The 22,671-nt window shown below is 41.0% G+C and overlaps 9 protein-coding genes across 9 annotated transcripts; 3 read left to right on the forward strand and 6 right to left on the reverse strand.

Moving 5' to 3' along the window:
* HG535_0B00100 (uncharacterized protein) lies at window positions 1–770 on the reverse strand (the record flags this gene model as incomplete). Its single annotated transcript, XM_037286806.1, has 1 exon — window positions 1–770. A coding segment is annotated over one exon (770 nt), but the record flags the coding sequence as incomplete, so codon positions are not given.
* Window positions 771–1,939: 1,169 nt separating this feature from the next.
* HG535_0B00110 (nucleobase cation symporter-1 family protein) lies at window positions 1,940–3,625 on the forward strand (the record flags this gene model as incomplete). Its single annotated transcript, XM_037286807.1, has 1 exon — window positions 1,940–3,625. One exon carries the CDS (start codon window positions 1,940–1,942, stop codon window positions 3,623–3,625), a length of 1,686 nt encoding a protein of 561 aa, XP_037142702.1.
* A 319-nt stretch (window positions 3,626–3,944) lies between these two features.
* Window positions 3,945–5,732, reverse strand: HG535_0B00120 (Zn(II)2Cys6 transcription factor; the record flags this gene model as incomplete). Its single annotated transcript, XM_037286808.1, has 1 exon — window positions 3,945–5,732. The coding sequence occupies one exon, from the start codon at window positions 5,730–5,732 to the stop codon at window positions 3,945–3,947; it is 1,788 nt and encodes a 595-aa protein (XP_037142703.1).
* A 1,619-nt stretch (window positions 5,733–7,351) lies between these two features.
* HG535_0B00130 (ketopantoate reductase family protein) lies at window positions 7,352–8,296 on the reverse strand (the record flags this gene model as incomplete). The annotated part of the gene is made up of 1 exon (XM_037286809.1): window positions 7,352–8,296. One exon carries the CDS (start codon window positions 8,294–8,296, stop codon window positions 7,352–7,354), a length of 945 nt encoding a protein of 314 aa, XP_037142704.1.
* A 2,279-nt stretch (window positions 8,297–10,575) lies between these two features.
* On the forward strand, window positions 10,576–11,022 carry HG535_0B00140 (uncharacterized protein; the record flags this gene model as incomplete). The annotated part of the gene is made up of 1 exon (XM_037286810.1): window positions 10,576–11,022. One exon carries the CDS (start codon window positions 10,576–10,578, stop codon window positions 11,020–11,022), a length of 447 nt encoding a protein of 148 aa, XP_037142705.1.
* Window positions 11,023–11,559: 537 nt separating this feature from the next.
* On the reverse strand, window positions 11,560–12,306 carry HG535_0B00150 (uncharacterized protein; the record flags this gene model as incomplete). Its single annotated transcript, XM_037286811.1, has 1 exon — window positions 11,560–12,306. One exon carries the CDS (start codon window positions 12,304–12,306, stop codon window positions 11,560–11,562), a length of 747 nt encoding a protein of 248 aa, XP_037142706.1.
* A 1,183-nt stretch (window positions 12,307–13,489) lies between these two features.
* CHA1 (L-serine/L-threonine ammonia-lyase CHA1) lies at window positions 13,490–14,509 on the forward strand (the record flags this gene model as incomplete). The annotated part of the gene is made up of 1 exon (XM_037286812.1): window positions 13,490–14,509. One exon carries the CDS (start codon window positions 13,490–13,492, stop codon window positions 14,507–14,509), a length of 1,020 nt encoding a protein of 339 aa, XP_037142707.1.
* A 223-nt stretch (window positions 14,510–14,732) lies between these two features.
* HG535_0B00170 (uncharacterized protein) lies at window positions 14,733–19,262 on the reverse strand (the record flags this gene model as incomplete). The annotated part of the gene is made up of 1 exon (XM_037286813.1): window positions 14,733–19,262. The coding sequence occupies one exon, from the start codon at window positions 19,260–19,262 to the stop codon at window positions 14,733–14,735; it is 4,530 nt and encodes a 1,509-aa protein (XP_037142708.1).
* Window positions 19,263–21,274: 2,012 nt separating this feature from the next.
* HG535_0B00180 (aldo/keto reductase family protein) lies at window positions 21,275–22,177 on the reverse strand (the record flags this gene model as incomplete). The annotated part of the gene is made up of 1 exon (XM_037286814.1): window positions 21,275–22,177. The coding sequence occupies one exon, from the start codon at window positions 22,175–22,177 to the stop codon at window positions 21,275–21,277; it is 903 nt and encodes a 300-aa protein (XP_037142709.1).
* Between the last annotated feature and the right edge of the window lie 494 nt (window positions 22,178–22,671).

Here is a 22,671-nt window from a genome sequence, read left to right on the forward strand (position 1 = left end):
TTGAGTGCCTCGTTAACAGTCAAGACTGTCCCGTCGTTTTGGGTCAACAAAATTGGGCAATTCAATCCTCTAGAACGAACAGATTTTATAAACGATCTTATAATTTTTGTCGCAAATGACATTATTGACGCATTCAGGATAGAGGCATTTTCTCTGGCCAAATAACCAATAGCTGACACTGTATGTGACATGACAATATTTCCATCGGGAATTACAGTTCTAACCAGTTCTGCTGCTCTTTGCTCATGTGACTTATTTATAATTGCAAAGATACCAACTATAGCGACATTCTTTATTCCAAGCGCCTTTATTTTCCTGGCATGCTCGAGAATCATGTCCTGGTCAAGGGCCTGAATTTGACTTCCATCGACTCGATTACCTCCATTGACAAAGGCAGTGTAACTTTTAATGATTTTAGTAAGACCTGGTGGGAAATCCGAAAACGGATATGAACCTTGAGAATAAGGGCCACATAATCTTATTACTGCAACAGGTTCTAATCGGGCCTTGTCCTGCTCAATTACAGCATTTATAAAGTGAGTGGTTCCAATTGTTACAGCTAATATTTCAGCTGGATCGCATCCATTGTCTTCATCAAACAAGCGATCAATTGCTTTGGAAATACCAACAGATACATCCGCAGTGGTTGATGATTTGTGGTAAGAGATAACGCCACTAGTTTTGGAACCCAGCGAGCATGCATCGATTAGCACAGAATCCGTGTTTGTTCCTCCAACGTCTATACCGATCAATAATTTGTTTTCAGCCATTTTAGGTACTATCTCGTGTTCTGCACTGTATTCCAACTTTTTCTGAATGGTAATAGAAGAAAACAACAGGCCACAGGTCTTTTATTACTTATAATTGTGACTGTCTATTTGGCCTTCGAATTCCTGCGTGCTACCTGAAATTTGCAATATCTACTTTCTATTATATGCAAATCCATTGAAAGGGAGTGGCAAGGATAATGATATACATTAATGGAAACTTTTGCGAAATAATGTAGTTTTCAAATGCAAAAATATGAAAGATAGAAAAATTCAGGTTTACAGCTTGCCAATATTAGCTTTCGGCTGTTTTGCCGTAAATTTGCAATAGTAATTATTGGCACATTAGTTATAACCTGTTCGGATCTGCTACCGCATTAGGAAATGTTTGCGAAAAGAGTTTTAACATTGTGTTCTTAAATCACAGAAGCTATAGAGTAGCAGGAGTGAAAATTAGAAAATTGACATGATTATGAAAGGATGATGAATATGTCATTAGATAAGAATAGACACATTTTCCGCCTATTTTCACCTGCGCCTTTAACATACATCTTTTCTCCCCGCTGAGACCTTAAGCAGGTTAAACATCGTAATTCTTTCCCTTAATGAACATTTCACCGACTTTTTAATTTTGAGATTCGCAGTAACTGCATTGCGCTAGTCTTGACTTATTTCAATATTCACTCTTCTGAACATTATTATACTATCAATCCTTCTGGTAGTCTCGGGAATCTGGATATCTCATTGATGGCATCAATTGAATATTGGTGCATATGATCCTGACGGTAAGCTGTTATCTTCTCAAGCCGCCTCGCTGATTAAGTAAGCCCTATTTGTTATCAGACTTTGTTTCAATGAGAAGAAAACTCAGTCTACTCAGCGGCGTACCTTTTGAGTGCAGCCGAGCAGCCGATCATTAGAGTAGAGCGATAAGTTCGCAAAACTTTCCTATTTCGGACAGCTGAATATGGCTTATGATAACAAAAAAACGAACATCAAGACCATACTTGGCATTTAGCCCAGCAGTGTCAATTATAACATTATTTCATCATAGTTATATATATATATCCTGAAACCATGATAGTTCCCTCTGTGGTCTTCTTTAGTCCCAATGCCACACTCCTTGAAGAAGTAGTAGGGAGAAACGTCTTGAAACCAGAAAAATCTGAAACATGAGCTTCTTCTCCAAAATTCACGACTTAATCAAGATTCCTCCTGGTGAGGGTATCGAAAGTGTTACCTACTTGAGTAATAAAGATATCATTCCTATGGGACCTAAAAGGAGAACGTGGGGCGTTTGGTCACTTACATTTTACTGGTCCATCACAAACGTCACTATTTCCACTTGGACAGGTGCCTCGTCCTTACTTTCTCTAGGTCTTACTGTAGGTGAAACCATGGGAGTTATAGTTATTGGAAATGCTATTATTGCGACATTGGCTCTCCTTAATGCCGCTCCAGGCGGTTATTATCATATTGGCTATACTATCTCTCAGAGAGTTGTTTTTGGTATTCGAGGCTCAGTGATCGGAATTATAATCAGGATTATTCTCTCCGTTGTGTGGTTTGGTTCGCAGGCGTACCTGGGTTCACTATGTTTGAACTGTGTTTTTGCATCATGGAGTCATCATTATTTGCACTTGCCAAACACAATTCCAGAATCGGTCAATATGACTACTCAGCAATTGATCGGCTTTGTAGTTTTTCAGATAATCTCTATACCTCCGTTGTTTTTCAAGCCAGAGAGATTCAATAAGCCTTTAATGGTCACTTGCGTCCTCACTTTTTTTGCAATGATGGGTATCACAATATGGGCTGTAAGCAGAAATGGAGGAAGTAATGGTCCTTTGATGCACGAATCAACGAACATGTCCTCAAGCACAAGAGGTTGGTATTGGGTTTACGGTATAAGTTCCTGGTACGGTTCTCTCTCCTCCGGTGTGGCTAACCAATCAGATTTTACTAGATTTTCAAAGAGAACATGGTCATCTTTGTTTGGTACGGTTTTTTCCTTGATGGTAGTTGGTACAATCATCCCCTTGATGGGGCTCGTTACCGCCTCTGCTTATCGCGGCAGATACGGAGAAGAGGTCTGGATGCCAAATGAGATTATCATGAACTGTTTGGAAGCAGACTATAGTCCCACAACCAGAGCTGCAGCATTCTTCGTAGGCGCGGTCTTCACTTTATCGCAGGTCTGTTTTAATACAATGGGTAATGCCTACGCTGGAGGTATGGACCTCTCCGGTTTGCTGCCTAAATACTTCAACATCACACGTGGTAGTATCCTTACCGCTATTTTGTCATGGGTCGTCCAGCCATGGGATTTCTACAATACGTCATCCACTTTCGTGACCGTTATGTCGTCATTCTCTGTCTTTATGTCACCGATTGTTGGCATAATCATTGCTGATTTTTGGGTCGTGAGAAAAAAACATCTCAAGCTGTCTCACTTATATTCCAATGATAAAACTGGTAAGTACTGGTATTGGAAGGGTATCAATTACAGAAATTTAATCATCTGGGTTATTGCTTTTACGCCAGGACTTCCAGGTTTAATTAATGCCGTTACTCCAACAATAAGAGTCAACAGGGGTATTCAAAACTTTTACTACGGAAACACCATTTTCGAATATTTCATTACATTTTTTCTGACAATTGGATCTTCCTACATCTGGCCTTACGACAATGTTGACGATGAAGACGAGTATGACTACTTCGACACTTTTACCGAAGAAGAATGTGCAAAGAAAAACATTGTGCCTTACTCGCAAATCACTGAAAGAGATTTGAATACGGATTCTGCCAGGAGCACTGTATCTGGCGAAAACATTGTTATTTTACCTGAAAAGGAATGATGGCGGTTGATTTTAGATGTCTATGCTGAGCTATTTTTTGTAAGATTTTTCGGTTCTCCAGTTCCTAGCCTCTCTTTCGTTTCATATATTAATAAAATCGATCAGCTCCTCTTATTTTGTCTTCAAAAAGAGATATGATCCATTTGTTCACTTTCTTTAACCATTTTATGGGAGCATATGATATCATATAATATAATACAATATAGTATAACAACTTGTAATGCTAGCAAAAGAATCTATAGCTCGAGCACATACGTGTGACACCTCAGCCAACTCCACCCCCACACACTTTCTCTGATAATATATAACAAATTACTTGCTATGCAACAGTACAGTCATAGTCTTTTTCTTCAATTAAGCCACCACTATCTATGACCCTCCAAAACCTTTCCACACGCTCAACGGTATTTCTCGCGACAAAAATACCACTATTGGAAATAGACTTCAAAGCTTCGATGAACCTTTTTCTCTGTTCACCAGGAGGCGCGCATAGCGAAGCGATAAATAACGGCCAGTGTATACATAACCCATAAATATGGATATCTTTAATGGTGACTAATTGCTCTTCGATCGTTTGAACACAGTGCTGAACATCGCTACCATATATGAAATCTCCTAAGAAAACCGATAAGATGTAAATTCTTAGCGCAGAGCAAAAGCAGATGTGACAGGCTCTGATGTAGGCTCTGTTAACATAATTCTTCTCTGACAATAAATTTAACTCTTCGCCTTGAATCTGTCTTACGCTGTCCAATAATTTTTCACCCATGTTTATTTGTTCTTCTGTGGGTTGTAAATTCTCCAATATTCCCTCCGTTCCACTCAAGCATATTCCTTCTGATTTCCTGAAAGCTGTTATGAACGTAATGATTTCAATGAGTGTTGGGACAAGTCGTTGAGAATAACCCCTCATAAGATTGAATCCACCTAACAGCACACCATCATCAGGGTATTGAGTATTATAGCTGAGATGATATCTCAATCTAGCGATGTCTTCGATTACTCCACCATTCGGTGCGGACAAGCAGGCAATAGTTTCAGAACATACAAACCAGTTTTTTGAAAACGAAAACATTTGTAGCGCTAATTTCATTTCAGGATCAAGCAAATCTATATCTCGCGCAATTCTGTTATAAAAGGTCCCACACTGTTCCAAGATTGTAAAGGCCCCTTTTAAATGAAGTCTCCAAATATCTACTCTGCTAGCAGTCTGTTCGGAAAATAGAAACATAATAGAAAACAAATAACAGGCCATCTCAGTGAAAGAATCGCACGCATTGATCCTGGCAGACAAATTCGCGAGTGAGGCCACCATATTTCTTCTCAAAATGCAAGACCAACGGCCATCTGAGCACCTTATATTCAAAAGATTGCACGTAATGAAATTCAAGACGAATCCCATGATGGCGTATTTTCTGCCAAAATAAATGAACCATTTGGCGATACAGTTTGTTTCGTCAATCGGGCCCAGGACATAGTTATACACTGCCTTCGAATGAATGAATGCATAAAAAATAAACTCCTGGACCTCAGGATCGTATTCATGATAGTGAACATTTTTTATCTCAACACCTGCAGGATCAAATTTATTCGATAGCTCTTCGTACCTCTGGTTATTATAAGGTCTCCAATACTGAACATATTGAGGAACGAGAAGGGCAGTCTCTTTGCTGATGTCATCAAGGTTTTTGCACCCATTATTCACCTTTTCAATATTATCTGACGTCTCGAGGGCCACATGTTCTATTTTTTCGGACTTTGCCGATTGCTTACCCCCATCAAAATTTTCTTTAAAGCTATCTATGCATTCGTCAATGACTTCAAAGGAACAAACCGAGTCAGCAATGCTGTTATAAACCATTTTTTCTCTTGCAATATTCTTCTGGTCATGAACTTTTAGTTTCACCTTTTTAAACTGTCTCTTTTTTTTTGCCGTAGCCTCCTTTGGCTGATAGACAAATATCTTGTGTTCATATACGCATTCCATCCGTTTCCTTCTACAAACGAGGCATCCGCCGGATGTTTCATCGCATTTGATGCCACTTCTTTTACATTCTAAGCAGCCAGTATGGCTGTATCTCCCTCTAGGCTTTCTTAAGCTTCTCATAGCCTTGCGCTCTTAGTGTTAGTCCCTCGTAGCGATAAAGAGGACATTGTGATCGTCGCTGTTCTTTTCTAGATTTGTTATCTATGGATACAAAAACTGTTTTCAGGTCTATTTCCAATTTTTAACATGATTTGGCGCATGATTTTGGAGAACTCTAAGCGAGAGAACAAGAAGCACGTAATACGGATTTAGAGGGTAGATAAAGTACATTTTAACGATATTCTGGTTGAAGTCACTTGGTGCTTAGCCTATAGAATTGGCAGAACAATTGAAGGAACAGGAGGTGTGACCAGCTGAGGTCAGTAAACACCAAAGATCTTTAATATACAGAAAGTCACCCATGGTAGGCAATTTGAGAAAGGCACATATAAGCCGTTCTCTTATATGACGCTCAGTATTTTGAACGATTTCATTACAGATTATTGCGCAAAAAAAGTGTATCATCCAATACAAATCGGATAAAAACAAGCCATTCTGTTCTTAAATTTCTTTTACCATTATAGTCACTGTTTACTATAAAATTGTGCGTAGCACTCTTTATTTACAATTTTTATTATGGTTCCATTGACCACCCGTAAGTTTTACAGTACTACAATACCTCATCCGTGAGGTTATTATACTATTGTTTTGTTCTTTTGAAATTGGAAAGAAAGAGAATCTACATCAACAACCAATACAACAAGCTCCTTTGTTTCTGTCGTTGAATATAGTTCACTGTGTGATTTTATTTCTTGATACAATTGACACACATGTAGTGTGGACGCTCAAGAGGTTTTCAACGACTTCCCGTAATTCTTTCTTTGCTCCAATTTTTGGCTGTTCTTTAATAATTTGAGAGTAAGACTCGGTAATTATAGAATAATGTGAACACCGTACAAAAATCTAAGCATTACTTGTTCAATCCTTTGTGCACAATTGCGCTTTTCTAAAGTCAGGGTGGTTCTAAATATACAAGCAAAAAGGGCATATGAAATTTATAGTAATAAATATCGTTAACTCGAAACTGTGTAAAAGATATTGTGTGTTACATTACAAAGGATATGATCTAGCTATAGGTGGCCCTAACTGAATCTTAATCAATTGTAAAGAACAATGGTCTGAGTATTTAGCTCAAGGACGCTTAAAATGCATGAATTCGGGTGTGAAGGAATGTGTTGAATCCATTGAATCGCTAGCAATATTTTTGACGCAACTGTATTGAAAGAGTGCGCAATACCGTTAGTACAATTCTCGCTCAGATCGCTTTTAGAGTATATATTACACGAAGAAATGAGAAAATTATCGATATATCGGCGGCTCGCTTTTTAGGGTCAAATAGACCTCCGAACTCCGAAAGCTACCCCCGAAATATCCAACCTTCAATGTTATTACTACGCTGCTCTTCTCATAAATAATACTTTGATTGTGGTCAAGGCTTTCCTATTTCTATAAAAACAACACCTGGAATAAGTACTAATGTCTTGGCAGGCCACCTCATAGAGATAGATGTTTCATTTTAGCCACTTGATGTCAGTAGACAAGAACAGAGGTTTATTTTGCTGCATAAAGAATCCCAATAGTAAACATTTTAAATACTCTGTTCTCAATATTACAAAGAAAAAAAGAAAGCGATCAAAAAATTACGGTTTCATAGCAAGAATGGCTTTGTAATCAGCAGAGCCTTCTTTTTTAGCCGCCGATGCCACCATTGTATCTACAAGAGCACAGCATTCATTTTCTCCTGTGGCCAGGAGAATGCGAAAGGAATTGATACGCGATAGTATCCAAAGCATAGAGGCAACAACGGTAACAGGAAGCCACCGCAAAAATGCCTTGCTCCGAGGATATATTTCATGACCTTGACTGGCAATTAATGAAAAACTAGCACGCAATCCAAGTGCCACTGCATAGGCACTGCGCCATGGCGCTCCACCGCCTCTACGTTCTCCGGTGACACAAACACTTTCAAATGCTACGCAGAGCGGCACATGGCACCGTAGCCAAAGCGCCATCTCACCTTCATACTGCGCTGGTAAACCGGCACTTTGAAAGACCTTGGCCCACTTTGGATCGCTCGTTAGAGTCTTCTGGCCGCCTTGCCCGACAGCTGCGTTGACACGACCGTTAGGATCTATATTCGATTGGATAAATGGCATGCCGAGGACTCCACGCCCCCCACCGACTGACTCCTGAAGATATTCGGGGTTAAAGGTATTGAATAGAAAGTGGATGGATTTCGCAGCGCTTCGGTGAAGAGAGGGAAGAATGCCCCCAACCTGATGCCCCAGGACCGTTACTAGCACAAGATCGTAAGGTATGTTCTCATCGAAGCTTGAGGTGATTGTCGCTGGAGCATACCTGCCATCGCTCGTGATGATTCCGCCATCGCGCTCCAACTCCTTCAGCCTCTTGGAAAATGGCCGAGCAACAATCGTCACATCATGATGGCCTATTTGAATTAAATATAAGGCGAATGCGCTTCCAATTCTACCCCCGCCGATTATTGCTATCTGAAGGGAAGATGATGAGTTCGAAGACTCTGGTTTGCTTTTGCATGGTGCTGGGGTTGTTTCTTGATACGACATAATAAAAAATCGAGACGAGAAATTTGACACCAGAATGACGGCAAGACGTGCGTTTACTCTTGATTGCTGCTCAAAATCGAAATTTTCTGCTACGTTATTTGCTCCATAAATGCTGTCTTCCCTTTATATCATAGGACCGCTAGAAAATCAGGTCGAAAAAATATTGAAGGTTTGCGCAATTTATCAAGGTCTCGCAAAAAAGAGGTTTAATTGTTGCTTTTATCGGCAGTCTGCAAAAAAATAAACAATAATATCCTTAATATTCTGCACTTGTTTTGATTGCATAAAATATGTAAATCCTTGGACTGATCTAAGTTCTTCTCAAAAGAAAAACCAACGACTTCAATAATAAGTTGGAGATGCGGGGCGTTTTACGCTCAATGTAAAATGACTAAATCAAACCTGCGAAGGGAGGAAACGCCTAGTTGTGCACATGCCTATGTTGAGCATCTCCATGGAATTACTCTCGCTTAAAATCATCCAGGCGTTCTACCGCAAAATCGGTAGGTTGCATGCCAACAGCCCCACGCTTTCAAAGAGCTCCTACTAGCAGTTTATACAAACGTTTTTGCATCCCTACATCTCAGCCAAGGTATAAACAAAGGACATGATTTATATCCACCATGTCACTGCCGCTTATTGATTTATTGAAGCTTGAGATTGGCCAGAGTGAGCCTGGAACAGCCGACAAGTGCTTCAATAATTGCACATAGGTCCACGAGATGAAATAATCATGAGTATTTTGTCGTTTGGACCTCTCGTGATGACTTTAGGTTTTCGTTCGTCTGAGGATCCGTCTTCGTTCTACATTCCAATACAGATGTAATTTTTAAAACTCTCCGCTATGCCAGGTCACGCTTTTCACCGTCACGAGAAATTCTTGTAGTGCAGGATAAGGCTAGTGAGAAGTATAGCCGGGTAAGAGATTCATACATCATTGCACACATAAAGACTGGGAAATAAGGTAAAGATCAAAGAACGTCATCAAGTAATTAGTCCATGTATTGGTATTTCAGCAAACTGTAAATGTGTAAATTTTGTCCAGAACATTCGTATTGATCTATCTGTTGAAATATAGGCCAAAATTGTGAGAGAAGTAAGATATATTACAGAGATGACTTCGAAGAACAAAAAACATGACAATTTGTCTGTAAAACAAAATAAACGAAGCCAGATGAAGCCCTAACAGAACATCAATCGATCTTGGAAAGATATCGGATGATAATCTATCGTGAGACGTTTACAATTCAGGAATCTGACTACGAAGGAGTGTATGGCATGGAATAAGAAAAAACAGATGTGTACTGTGGATTCTATGGGACTAGAAATGGTGTGATGACGAAGAAAATTCGTCACTCGTCGTCCTCTCTTATGGTTCAATAGGTGTGAAATGTCAGGTGTAAATACTGACATCTTTTCCGGATATTAATCTAAATTCAATAAGTTTATTTCAGTATATGACATAAGAAATCAAGGACTTATATATCGCTATAATTGAACCTCATTATATTGCAATGAATGTCTAACCAAGTTACTATCGACAACTTCCAACTACTATCTTTTTTATGACTGTCGCAAACATTAGTGAAATTGTTTTTGCCTAGTGTTTACAAACTCACACAGTCATCGTAATTTGCATAGACTCGCGGCGCGTTCCAAGCATATCCAGGAGCTCTCAGGCTCCCAAAAAGTATCATTCAGCACATAACGGATGCTTTTTTTGGACATTGACAACAGTGAGCGGCCGAAGTTTGTAAACGCTCATGTCTATTGGCGAATATGTCAACACTTTCCTTTTCATCAAGTTTACATCACTTACCTATTCATCTTCATCAATCAATTTATAGGCTGTTTTACCATCCCCTGTTAACATTATCTTCGCGATATTAAACCCTCAATCAATACCGTAGCCACGAATGCCTCCTAATACTAACGGCATATACTTTTTGAACTAACATAGCATAAAAGAAGGGGGGACTCGCTTTTAAGGGCACTGAATAATCTGTCAAAGATATTATTTTTCTGCTAGACGTTATATTCTCTCCGTAATAAAAAGCGGAAGGGATTTTCCATCTTCTGCCATTGCTCTTGCTTCGGAGTTCGAATGTTTCCCCACGCCTCTATTTGAGTTCCTCCAAGGGTCCGCACCAGCAATTTTCAAAGGAAAAGAAAGAAAATGGATATAAAGTCAGTAATCCTTACACGTTACGTAGCAAGATAAGGACTTCTATATCACCAATTTTCTTACTCATTTCCTTTTATTGGGTAGTTATACGTTGATGTGTTTATTCGTGTATGCTGGAGAAATAAGGGACCTCTTCACATGGCAACAAGGGTTAGCGGTTGGCGACTGGATTACACACCTTTTGTCCATCTTTTTTGTAATTGTTTTTGTACCCGGAGTCATCGTTATTGATAAGCACACTTTAAGGCAAATTTTGAAAGATGTCTCGGAAGCTGGCGTTGAGTTTGACGATATTGATTGGCGAAAGATCGCTCACTCGGCAAATGAACTGTCTATGAAACAGAGCCGACGTAGGTGTTTATTCCTCAGAGATTATATATGCAAGGCGTATTTTGTTAATCGTATTCTGCTGCTTATTGAAGGCGACTCAGAGTGTATCAGTTTCAACTGGTCCGAAGATTTCAATATTTTCTTTGCAGATGAAAACTGCAAGCAGCTAGTTGAAAATGCAGCCAATATATATAGACAAAGCCTCAATTAGCACACATGCCTAGTGCTTAACGTATGCTTTATTGAAACCAATAGTGGAGTTGTCCTGTTTTTAGGACTGGACTGTTGGACCCTGATTTTGGATGTAGGGTAAAGACATCAGACCATTTAGATCGTTGTCATCATAAATTTAACAACAACATTTTTCCTGCAAACCTTCTCGAGGTAGTCATTGCTCATAACTTTTAGGCGGCTTTTTACTAGGGGAGACAGATAGGCCCGATTGGACCATGCTCTTTGTCCTGTAGAAGAGACAATGCAGTAAACAGCTTACTCCGAACATATAATATCTAGCAGTAAAGTGTCTCTTTACATAACTACCTGATAGAGCGCATCCAGATGCTAACAACTAATGAGTTTTTTTTTTTATCGCTGCTTAGCAAGTCACGAATATGTGGCTGTAAAAGAATTGATGGATTGCATAGGTTTATTTATATTTGGGTTGAGGGAAGGTATCGTAACGTTACGACCGTACTTCAATACAAAAAATTTTATAAATAAATAAATAATCACAAGTCTTACGCTTACCCTATGGAGCAGCCAGGCCACCATTAGCGTAGATGACTTGGCCCGTAATCCATCCACGACCTGTGGCCAAGAAGCTAATAATTGGGGCAATATCTTCAATTTTGGTCAGCCGGTTTTGCATAGCGTTACTTTTGTAGAATTCAACCGCCTCAGGAGTTTCCTGGCCGTAAAAAAAGGGAGTATCCATGGGGCCCGGAGCGACACAATTTACTGTGATGCCCTTGCCCAACAATTCTTTGGATGCAGCTTTGGTGTAGTATTCGACGGCGGCTTTAGTTCCTTGATACACAGGATAGAATGGCGTATATACGGCCAATAACGACGTGACCAGCGAAATGATACGCCCCCCCTCAGACACCTTTTTGGAGGCCTCCGAGATGAAGAAGTAGGCAACTTTATTATTGACCAGGTTCATATCGTCGAACTCCTTTTCAGTGACTTCCGCAAACGGCTTCTTCAACACTTTTCCCACATTGTTGATGGCAATGTCCACCCTGCCAAACTTTTTGATCGCGGCTTCGAACAACTCAGTCAAGGAAGCCGCCGAACCAAGGCGACCCTGGTACAATTCAACTTTGACCCCGTACTTTTCGGCCAGCTCCTTTGCAAATTCCTGTTCGTCTCCCTGAGAGCTATTGTAATGCAGAAACAAATTGGCCTTATGCTTGGAAGCCAACTCAATCGCAGTCAGTTTGCCTAAGTTTTTCGTTCCGCCAGTGATCAATGCTGTCTTTTCAATTAAGCTCATTTCTGTTTTTTCGTATTAATTGAGGGATGCTATGATGGTCTTGAACTGCTGATAGTAGAGAAGAATTATAACACTTCATCGATAGGATGCAATCCACTGTTTCAGTGTTGCTTTTATATGTCAACAGGACTCGATATACTAAGAGAATGGTTCAGCGCTTAACGGATTTATTCGTATTTCCGCTCCGAGCAAGTATCCCTTTTTCACGCGATCTGGTCTGGAAGCTCGTCCGAACACTTCTGAAAAAGTCGATTTCAATGTGCAACCAATACGTAATTTATACGTAATGATCACGCTTCGCATAGTGAAGAACAGTGATGGAACTGAGCAAGGTCATTCTCGATTACATGTGATTTGACATGATACCATTGGGCTCCGACTCGACACCGCGAGTCCTGACAAGGGAGCCATAAGATCTTGTACTATCAGTAACTCTCCAGGAAACGCCAGGCAAGCGTTTTTTGTCTTGGCTTTCAGATGAGTTGCGATAGGGTTGCGATAGGGTTGCGGTAGGGTTGCGTTCACTTGATGGTGGACTATCTAGAGCAAAACAAGTGAGGATATGTCTTCGTCCGGCTGGAAGGTTTCGTGACTGCAGGAATTACTCTGCAGAAGCTGGATGACAGGCTGAGCCATTTAGATAGCAAGTAATCCTGAATAGAGAGAATCCTATGGTATCTCTGGGCTTTCATCGTCGGAATACTTGCGTGAAACTACGACGGTTTTTCACATCGTAGATAAGACGGCTTCAGGCAGCAGAAGTGGTCGCCGTTCGCTATATCGTTTTGACGGTTCAGCGAAAAGCACACAGCCATATTTTAGAGTGTGGGCATTAAACGCGCCTTCGATGCAAGGCAATGCTGGGTACTTCATGTCTTTGTTTGTCACGGCAGCACTAAACACTTCAAGGTTGATCGCAATGGCGACATTTCAACTGTTGTAGTAGTCTTGTCCTCCCCGCAATGCTATGTATAACGTTGGTGCAGGACTCGGTCGATGAAATTACCTAGCAGCGGGCGCGAAACACTTAGTAAGCATGGCGGGAAAGAATCTGTAAGAGGATTAGTCCAAGCTTGAATTGGGATTGCATATATAAGCAATCGGAGTGGAAAGTACTTCGATCCGTTCGGCATCATCAGAGGAAGGTTAGCAACGCTGCTAAGTTTGCACGTTTACAGTAGAAATGCCTTCATTGTACAACAAGACTCCTTTGGTACAGCAAACATTCACAGATGGGGAATCAGACTCTCCCCAATTCTTTATCAAATCTGAGTTTTCACAGCCAGGCGGGAGCTTCAAAAGTAGAGGAATTGGATACTTGATTTCAAAAAGTGCTGCAAGAATAGAAGAAGGGAGCGGAAAGCCGCCTCATGTTTATTGTAGCTCCGGTGGCAATGCAGGACTCGCTGCCGCTACTGCTTCTGAAATTCTCAGTCTTCCTTGCACCGTTGTTGTTCCTAGGACTACAAAGGAATCCATGATATCCAAAATAAGAGATAGAGGTGCCGAGGTTATCGTAAAGGGCTCCCACTGGAAGGAGGCCGATTTCCATCTGTGCGAATCTATAATTAAATCCGCAGAAGGCTCCAAACACGTACCTATCTATGTTCACCCATTCGATAACTCAGAAATCTGGGATGGTCACTCTTCAATAGTTGATGAGATTATCGAAAGTCTCAAGTCAGAGCACATTGATTTGGACAGGCTCAAAGGTATAGTTTGTAGCGTTGGTGGCGGTGGATTGTTTAACGGTGTTATTCGAGGTCTGGAAAGGCACAATTTGGCGCACCAAGTTCCTGTCGTTGCAGTGGAGACAAAAGGTTGCGATGTTCTGAATGCCTCCCTGAGAGCTGGTCATCAAGTTACATTGGAGAAAATCACGAGCGTTGCCTCGTCTTTAGGCTCAGTTTATACACCTAAAGAGACATTTGATTATGCTACGAAATATAATACAAAATCTGTTGTTCTGGATGATATAGCAGTTCTGGAAACTTGCTTAAAGTATGCTCAGAGTAATAATGTTGCAGTAGAACCGGCATGTGGAGCGTCGATTCATTTGGCATATAATCCCGACATCCTGGAACATGCTTTGGGAACAAGTTTAAAGAAATATGATGTAATAGTAGTCATAGCCTGTGGTGGCTCAGCTGTAACAACTGAAGAGGTGTCTCGTACTCTGAGTGTTTTAAAAAACGAAAAATGAATAACTAAAAAAATATAATGTAGTATGATACTATGAGATCTATTCGCCTCAAAGGGTCTTTCTCTCAAAATGTTACAGGGCGCAATCTGAGGCACTCGCTGACGATTAAAGTAAAGAATAATTAACAATTACTTTCGACTAATAAAACTAATAAATTGATAAACAAAAAGTAAAATCTGCAGATCTCTCATCAGATGGATACACTAGATGAGGAAAGCTCTCCTTACGTAGAATTTTTGATCCTCTCACTATCACCTGGCTTTTCTTGAAAAATAGTAGTGTCTTTTTCATGTCTCTCTTTTCTGGGCTTCTTGAACAAACCCTTGATATCTAAGACAGATTTTAATGACCACACTTTGACTCTTGCGATATAGTAGCAAACGCACATTGCTACAAGATTGAATATGATATATGCCCACATAAAACCGAAATTTCTCCATCTTTGGCCCCAACGGACATTGAACCTCGCAACAACTTCATCCTGAAATGAATAAGGACAATATCTACAATTTTGAGTATCATCATGATTGACTAAATATCCTGGATTATTATCCATGAAGGTGCTTAGAAACTCACCGCACGTTTGACCTTCTGGAGGATCCATCACATTAAACTCATCTGATGCACAGATTACTGGCTTTCCATGCACTAGTGGCCCGACTAAGGCTTGGACGACGTACGTGAATGGCGAAACGTTGTACATAAGTCTTCGCCAGAAAGCAGGCATTTTCTCCTTAGGTTGCAAAATACCACAAAATAGTAACATAGCAGCAAAGATATTCGAATTGATCATTGAGGCAGAAGGTACATCAGGAGACATGTACAAAATCCATAAACCATATGAGCAAAAGTATATTGGAAAGACTAAAACATAAAAGAAAAAGAAGAACCCTGCATGAGAAGCTCGGCCATTGTATTGTGCTGGCCAGTAATAACAAACAAAGCACATGAACTGACAAATCGAGGACCACATTGTCTCTACAGTAAAATGGCTAAGTAGCAGCGCACTCCAATGAAACGTGTTCGATGCAGCTTCCCTGACTTCGTATAGTTCTCTACTTGCGTAAGCAAAAACGTGAAGCTGGTTTATCATAGCCAAAGAAATCAGTAATAGCATGAAAACAGATGAAAACGCCTCCTGAGCACCCCCGATGGAGTGATTGACACCAACATATGACAAACCAACAAATAAGGCACACGAAACACACTCAAAAAACTTTCCCCTAATATAGATGGGTGATCTCCAGAATTGTAGCGATGTCCTTCTCAGTAAAGCTTTCATTTGGGACCCGTAGGAAGCTGCAAATTTGGTTGACATTTCGGGATCATCGGATACTATTTTATTTGGAAGCGCTCGGTGAAGTTCTTCTATCTCATTTCTAGCAGCGGCACATTCAGGGGAATTCAACCATAAATCATGCCAGTCAGTACTAGAGTTGGCAGTTGCGCCTGCTCCAATACAATTTAGCATATACTCAGCAGGGTTTTCAGTTTTCTCACACTTAATATTGGACTGGCGCTCGAAGTAGTTTAGCAAAGTACGTGAGTTATCACCAATGTCACCAAAGTAAACCATTTTACCACCCTTTTTTAGTAATAGCAATCTATCAAATTGCTCAAATAACGTAGCAGATGGTTGATGAATGGTACAAAGAATGGACTGTCCCGAATCTGCCAAAGCTCTCATGAATTGAACAATGGACCAAGCTGACTGTGAATCCAGACCAGATGTGGGCTCATCCAAAAATAACAATAAAGATGGTTTAGCGACAAGCTCGACACCAATAGATAATTTCTTTCTTTGCTCAACATTAAGACCTCTTCCTGTTTTACCAACCAATGCTTCGGCATAGTTTTGCATACCTAGTAAGTTTATTATTTTTTCAACGTATTCATATTTCTCCTCTATTGGAGTTGAGGCTGCTTGTCTCAATTCAGCTGCAAATCTAAGAGACTCTCTAACAGATAGTTCAGCCATATGGTTGTCGGCTTGTGCAACATATCCGCATGACCTGTTAAAAGATGCAGGGAGTGATTGAGCATTAACAAGCATATCACCAGTAATAACGCCCATATTTATTCTTTGAGCAAGTACATTCAATAAAGTGGTCTTACCAGCACCGGATTCACCCATAAGGGCTGTCATCTTACCGGGTTTCACATATCCGAAAACATCACTCAACAACTGTCTCGTTGCGCCATCGTATGGAATTGTGTAGTTGAGATGGTTCCATGTAAAAACATCTTTTTGAGCAATTACTTTCTTAAGATCCACGCCAGGGCCATTTAGTGCTTCCATCATTTCTTCTCTGCTAGCTGTTTTAGCTTCCGCTGATTCAGTCCCAAATTGTGGCATGTGACCTCTCTTATACAATAGCAAATCACCACCACCTTCTAGAGGTTTCAAGTATTCAGAGAGCACAACATTAAATATGATATAGCCAAATGTCCAAACAACGTTGACACCCCAATTTCTCCAAGCGTGATTATAACTGAAATGATACTGTTGTTTGATATATGCATCACCGCTCACATAAAACTGCCCTTTGATTGCACCGGCAGCATTACAGACTTGATTGGCTATTGATACATCTTCGTATCCATGCCCGCTTGGCACCAAGTTACTGCACCTCATCTGTCTTCCATGAAATTCTGTTGACATCAAACTTTCAAACCCATATGTAAGTGGGTTCAGGTAGTGAAACCATCTAATCCAATGGTGCATTTCCGGAATAGGTAGAACAAATCCAGCAAAAGTGCAAAGCATTAGCACGAATAGCCCACCAACAGCGTGTGCTGTTTCACCATCTTTAGTCATAGTAGCAGTGAGTTTGAAAATAAACGATGTACACTGCTGAACCGTAAATAAATAAAGCAGGTACTGAAAGAATGCACCTGCTGTAAATTTTAGATAAGGGATCCAGTATGAGACTAAAGATAAAATGATAACGGCAACAAGTTTAGTTGGCATTTCAGTAAAAATCGCTTGAAGCGATTCAGCAGAAATATGATACATCGAGTAAGACTTTTGTTTGACAATGACTGGTCTAGTGGAAAAAGAGTTGGCAATTTCAGCTAAAGATGTGACAGCAGCAAATAGCAAAACATAAAATAGAAGACCTCCACGAGAGTAAGCACCCTCCGTAGTTGAATAGCTTTTTGGATCTATTCTGTGAAACATTGAGCCTATAATCAAACCCTTAATCAAAAAGGAACTCAAATAAACTTTAGTATACGTTTGATCGCCCTTAACTCTCTGAAAACCACGAATCATACAATACCAAACTTGGGTCCAATAATTAACAACGAATTGTGATTTTTCCCGTTGTCCGACTTGATGTCTTTGTTTCCTTGCAACTTCCAATCTATCTCTTGTCTCCTCTGCTGGATGTCTCGCATGATAGTCATCATAACTTTTCAAAACCTCTTGGTATTCACCGGAGTTTAACCAGTATTCTTCAAATTCTGTACCGGATTTTGGAATTTTATCTTCAAAGCCGGGAGCAATATCCAAAGTTCTGTTTTCAAAATCCACAGTAACGGACGTCAAGAATTCTGCTGAGGTCATTCTATCGGGCTTGATCCAACCCATCCTTTGAAAATAGGCGACAGCTTTATTAGCTGGACCGAAAAAAATCTGTCTTCCATTATATAAAACTGTAGCCTTGTCAAATAACTTGTAAATATTTTCACCCGCTTGATAAATGGCAACTATGGCAGAATTGTTCATCATATTAGTTGCAGTTCTGATCGCCTGGGCAAATTCTAAGGCTGTTGAAGCATCCAAGCCTCTCGTTGCATTGTCCCATGAAAAAATCGAAGCATGAGTTGCTTGAGCTTCCACCAATGAAACACGCTTTCTTTCTCCGCCAGAAACACCTCTAACAAAGTCATTACCAACCTTTGTGGAGTAAGTGTGTCTTAAACCAAAAACTGTGCACCACATATCCCTGATATTATCAACATATTCCTTTCTCGTCATGTTATCAATTCTCACTCGAGGTGTCTTACATTTCAATGCAAAGTCAATAGTTTCCTTCACGGTAATTTTTGGGAAATGAAAATCCAATTCAGGACAATAGATAACGTATCCTTTGTATTTGGACATCATTTCGTTCTGATCCAGCCCATCATAAGAAAAATCTCCGTTTACCTCAACCAACTCACTTGTTTCACCTGACAAACATTTAAGTAGCGTGGAACAACCGGCTCCTGGTCTACCAACAACAAATAGCATTTCGCCCGATTCAACGACACCTGTACAGTTTTGAATAACATTTCTCAGTGGCACATTGGTTTTTTTTTTGAACAACGAAAATAAATGAAAAGGCAGTTTTGCTGCACCTCTCAGCATTTCCTCAACACTTGGTCCGTATGCCGCGGAGGCATCAACACCTACGGCCGTTATGCTTTTAAAAGCGACACCAGAGTCACCAGGTTCAATGCCTTGCTCTAGTTGGTGTGTCCTCAAATAGTTTAGCAGTTGACGCAGATCAAAATCCAATCCGTCAACTTCGAATTTTTCCATTTGTTCTTTGGTCTTGGATGCCAACTCCCTCCCCATAGATGCTATTCTTTCAACGCCTGCTTCATTCGACAACAAGCGACTCAAATGGCGCGATAGCTGGGAGGATGAGTCTAGTTGTTCTGCATCCTCATTTGCATTCTCGTGTTTGGCGGCGAAACTCTGCACCGAACTAGCATACGAGCGGTTGTCATTCGACGTGCTCTCCACGTCCTCCTTCGTCGACATTTTAGTTATTTCTCTTATTCAATACAAGCTTAATTTCACTGGAAGCTCAATATCACTGGAGGAAGATTGAAAAGGAATTGATTTGCGGGGCTGAACGATATCAAGCAACGCAACCAGCATCTTTTATGTTCCAGTCCTGGAAAGTCCATCATTTATATATCTTTCAATCTATAGCCAACTTGAGCGATATATTGATCCACCAAGGGCTCAGGCAACAAGGTACCAGATTTGAACACTAGCACATCTGGATCTCTATTGAACACGGTGACCGAATCCCAACAGCTGCTTGCGGTAGGCGGCCGCTCATCCATCATTCCGGATACTAGTGCGTTGCAGGACCGCAAACGGGTACACAACAACAGAAACAGTGCAGTCCAAGCATAATGAATCACCCATGACTGGATACCGGAATTCAGCCTGGTTAGTGATGTTGCACTCTTAATGATCATCAGTGAAATAGCCAGTGAAATTCACTTCTTTCCTAAACCTGTGAAATCCGGTACGCGACGATGCGCTTCCTGCATGAAAACCAAACAAAAAATGCCAGGGCAGCTTCAGCCCGTCAGGGAGCGGACAGCATCATCGGGACTGATTTCCCGCTGCCTGTAAGTGAAAAATTGAGAATCGTGCAGTATATATTCACTTGTACTCTTAAGAACATAGCTGAACTCCCAAACTGGTCGCTCTCACGGTATTGATGAGTTAAAGATTGTGCCGTTGGAAGTTCCGAAATGATGAATCGCGGAGAATAGTGGTACAATAATAGCCGCAATGGTTGCTGAAACCACAAAACGGGTCTTTGAGCCCCAAACGGGAGGAAACAAAAAGCAGTGGTCCTTGTGATGTAAGCACAGCTTTCAACATCTTCCCTCGGAAGTGATTTCCCGCCAGTTTGCATTGCGATGTTGGCCATTGGAATATGAAGGATAGTATTTAAGGACACACATTTGGAGCAAGATGAAGCAGTGTAGCAGAGAAAAAACAGAGACGGAACAGAGATAAGCCGATGCGGAAATGATCATGAAGCACTACAAGACTGTTATTCCTTTTTTAAAATCGGGGGAGGTTTTCCTTGTCATTTTTTGAGGACAGGGATTCATCCTGGTATTTAAATTGATGGCGCCGCTGGTTGCGGTGCCGGTTTCATGAACGAATGGCGAGAGTGTGACATGACCGGGACAGGTGAGGCAGTTCCAGTCATTTGGAACAGCATCCTCTCCCAGGCATTACGACAGAATTTCTGCGAGATTTTCTGTGCGAGCTATGGTCTCACTCATCCTCGTGTGAGCGAGGGTGAAACTTGAACTAGATTCGTTTCCTAGATATGGAGAGCAGTACAGGTGCGTCGAGTTCGACGTGATTACTCGCAAGGATTGAAATTGAAAGCAATTCGAAGTGCCGGCTTGAAAAAAGAATGTGAAGCCACCGGTATAGTATCATTTTTGAACTGCAGCGCACTTATTTTGATGAGACAATCTGCAATTTCACCCAACTTGATGAAACCTGATTCGAACCTCGGCGTCGTATAGCGGAAAGTGCACTTTGGGCGACTTGTTGAGGTGCGAGATAGCGGGTACATGAAATGGCCAACAGGTCTTTGTGCAGATGCGCCCAGTTCATAGTCATGGCATTACGTTGGCTTGTTTTCGAAGGCTCTATTGCAGAGGGTGAGAGCATCTAGTGGACCCGCACTGATGAAAAGCAGTCAATTTAGGCCTTTGTGGCTCCATTATGAGAGCAGAGCGAGTGGAGGCAATCCAGGAGGGGTCTTTCGAACGCCTCTGTTCTCATGCGCAAATATGGCATGCTCAATCTGTCTTTGCTGGCTACTCGAAAAAAACGGGCCTGTTCTGCTTGTACGCCCTGCGCACCTACATGGAAGTATACGATAATAAAGAAGTACGGACTCGAATGGAATAAGTAAGTCAAAATCTTCCGAAAGCGTTTATAGGATTAACTTTTTACGTAGAGCTTATAAAGTTCATCTGTGTCAATTTGCGCTTCGGCATCTATTAAGATTTATACACTGTAGGATCGGCGTTTCCCCAAGTAACAACATCGTGGGAGGCTAGTTTGTCGAGAGCCTTCCATTCGCGTTCAGTCAGCGAGATGGATCCTGTGGATTTTGGCAATACAGCCAGATTTTGCTTGATTCTTTCCGATTTATTACTCTTTGCAAGAACAACGAATCCTTGCAGAAATGACCACTTCAACAGTAGTTCTATCTTGCTGACACCACTCTCCTTCTCCAGTTCGAGAAGTTCAGGCTCGTTCAGTTTGTAGCCCTGAGTTAGGGGGGAATACGCTTCCGCTAAAATGTTATGGCGTCCGAGATACTCCCTAAGCTCTAGACGTGGTAGCCAAGGATGTAATTCGAGTTGATTCACTGCTGGTTTGATGGTAGCTTGAGCAAGCAGTTCTTCAAGGTGCTCGATCCCGAAGTTCGAGACCCCAATAGACTGAATTTTCAAGGATGCTTCGTTGGGATTCAAAACAGCCTCTTCTAGAGCTTTCCAGGTACCCAGTCTCTTTTCACGCGATGTTAGAGGAGAGTGGAGCAAAAGCAAATCCACGTATTTAATATATGGAGCGATATCTGCATTGATTTCAGATAGCGCACGTTTGGTTTCCTCGTAACCTTGTTGTGTATTCCAAAGCTTTGTAGTGAAAAAAATTTCCTCTCTCGATGAACCCGTCTCCTTTAGAAATCTTGCGATTCCCTTGGCAACTTCAACTTGGTTGCCGTACACAACTGCTGTGTCAACATGCCTGTATCCAGCTTGCAAAGCTTGAAAGACTAATTCAGCCGTCTCTTCCTGGGACACATCATACACGCCGTAGCCTGTAACCGGAATTTGCTTCCCATTATTTAGGACATATCTTGTTTGCTGGTTGATTTCTAAAGAATGGCTCATTGGATTAGATTGTAGATGTCGGTTATTTAATTCACCTGCAAAGGCAACCAAACCGTTGCCATATGTTATCACACATCGTAGCTTTATTTATACATAGTTCTTACAAGCCAAAGCAATGAATGGATGGTGACGCGGACGTGTGAAAGATTTACTAAAAGCGCTTACTGAAAGTTCCGTAAAACTGCTCCATGTCTTTAGGTAGAATTGCGGCTGTCTTCGAATCAAAAGGTGGCACCATTACTGAGGCTCTTTTCTCCGTGTCTTCGGGGTGTGTCTCGATCAAAACAGTACGCCGTATAATGAAATTTGGTCCAAGAAAAAAGAATCTCTCAAGAGTCCATAGAAATTGACATAGGGCATGATGTAGATGTTTCCTTGCACTTCTTGAATCGTTGCTCAGCATTTTGTTTAGCATTTTTAAAAAGCTTGTTAGGCATTGAAGTTTTGAAAGGTCTATTATGCTAAAGTTCGACTGATATCAAGATTAAAATAAA

Source organism: Zygotorulaspora mrakii, chromosome 2 (genome assembly GCF_013402915.1).
Source record: "Zygotorulaspora mrakii chromosome 2, complete sequence".
NCBI classification, from domain to species: Eukaryota; Fungi; Ascomycota; class Saccharomycetes; order Saccharomycetales; family Saccharomycetaceae; genus Zygotorulaspora; species Zygotorulaspora mrakii.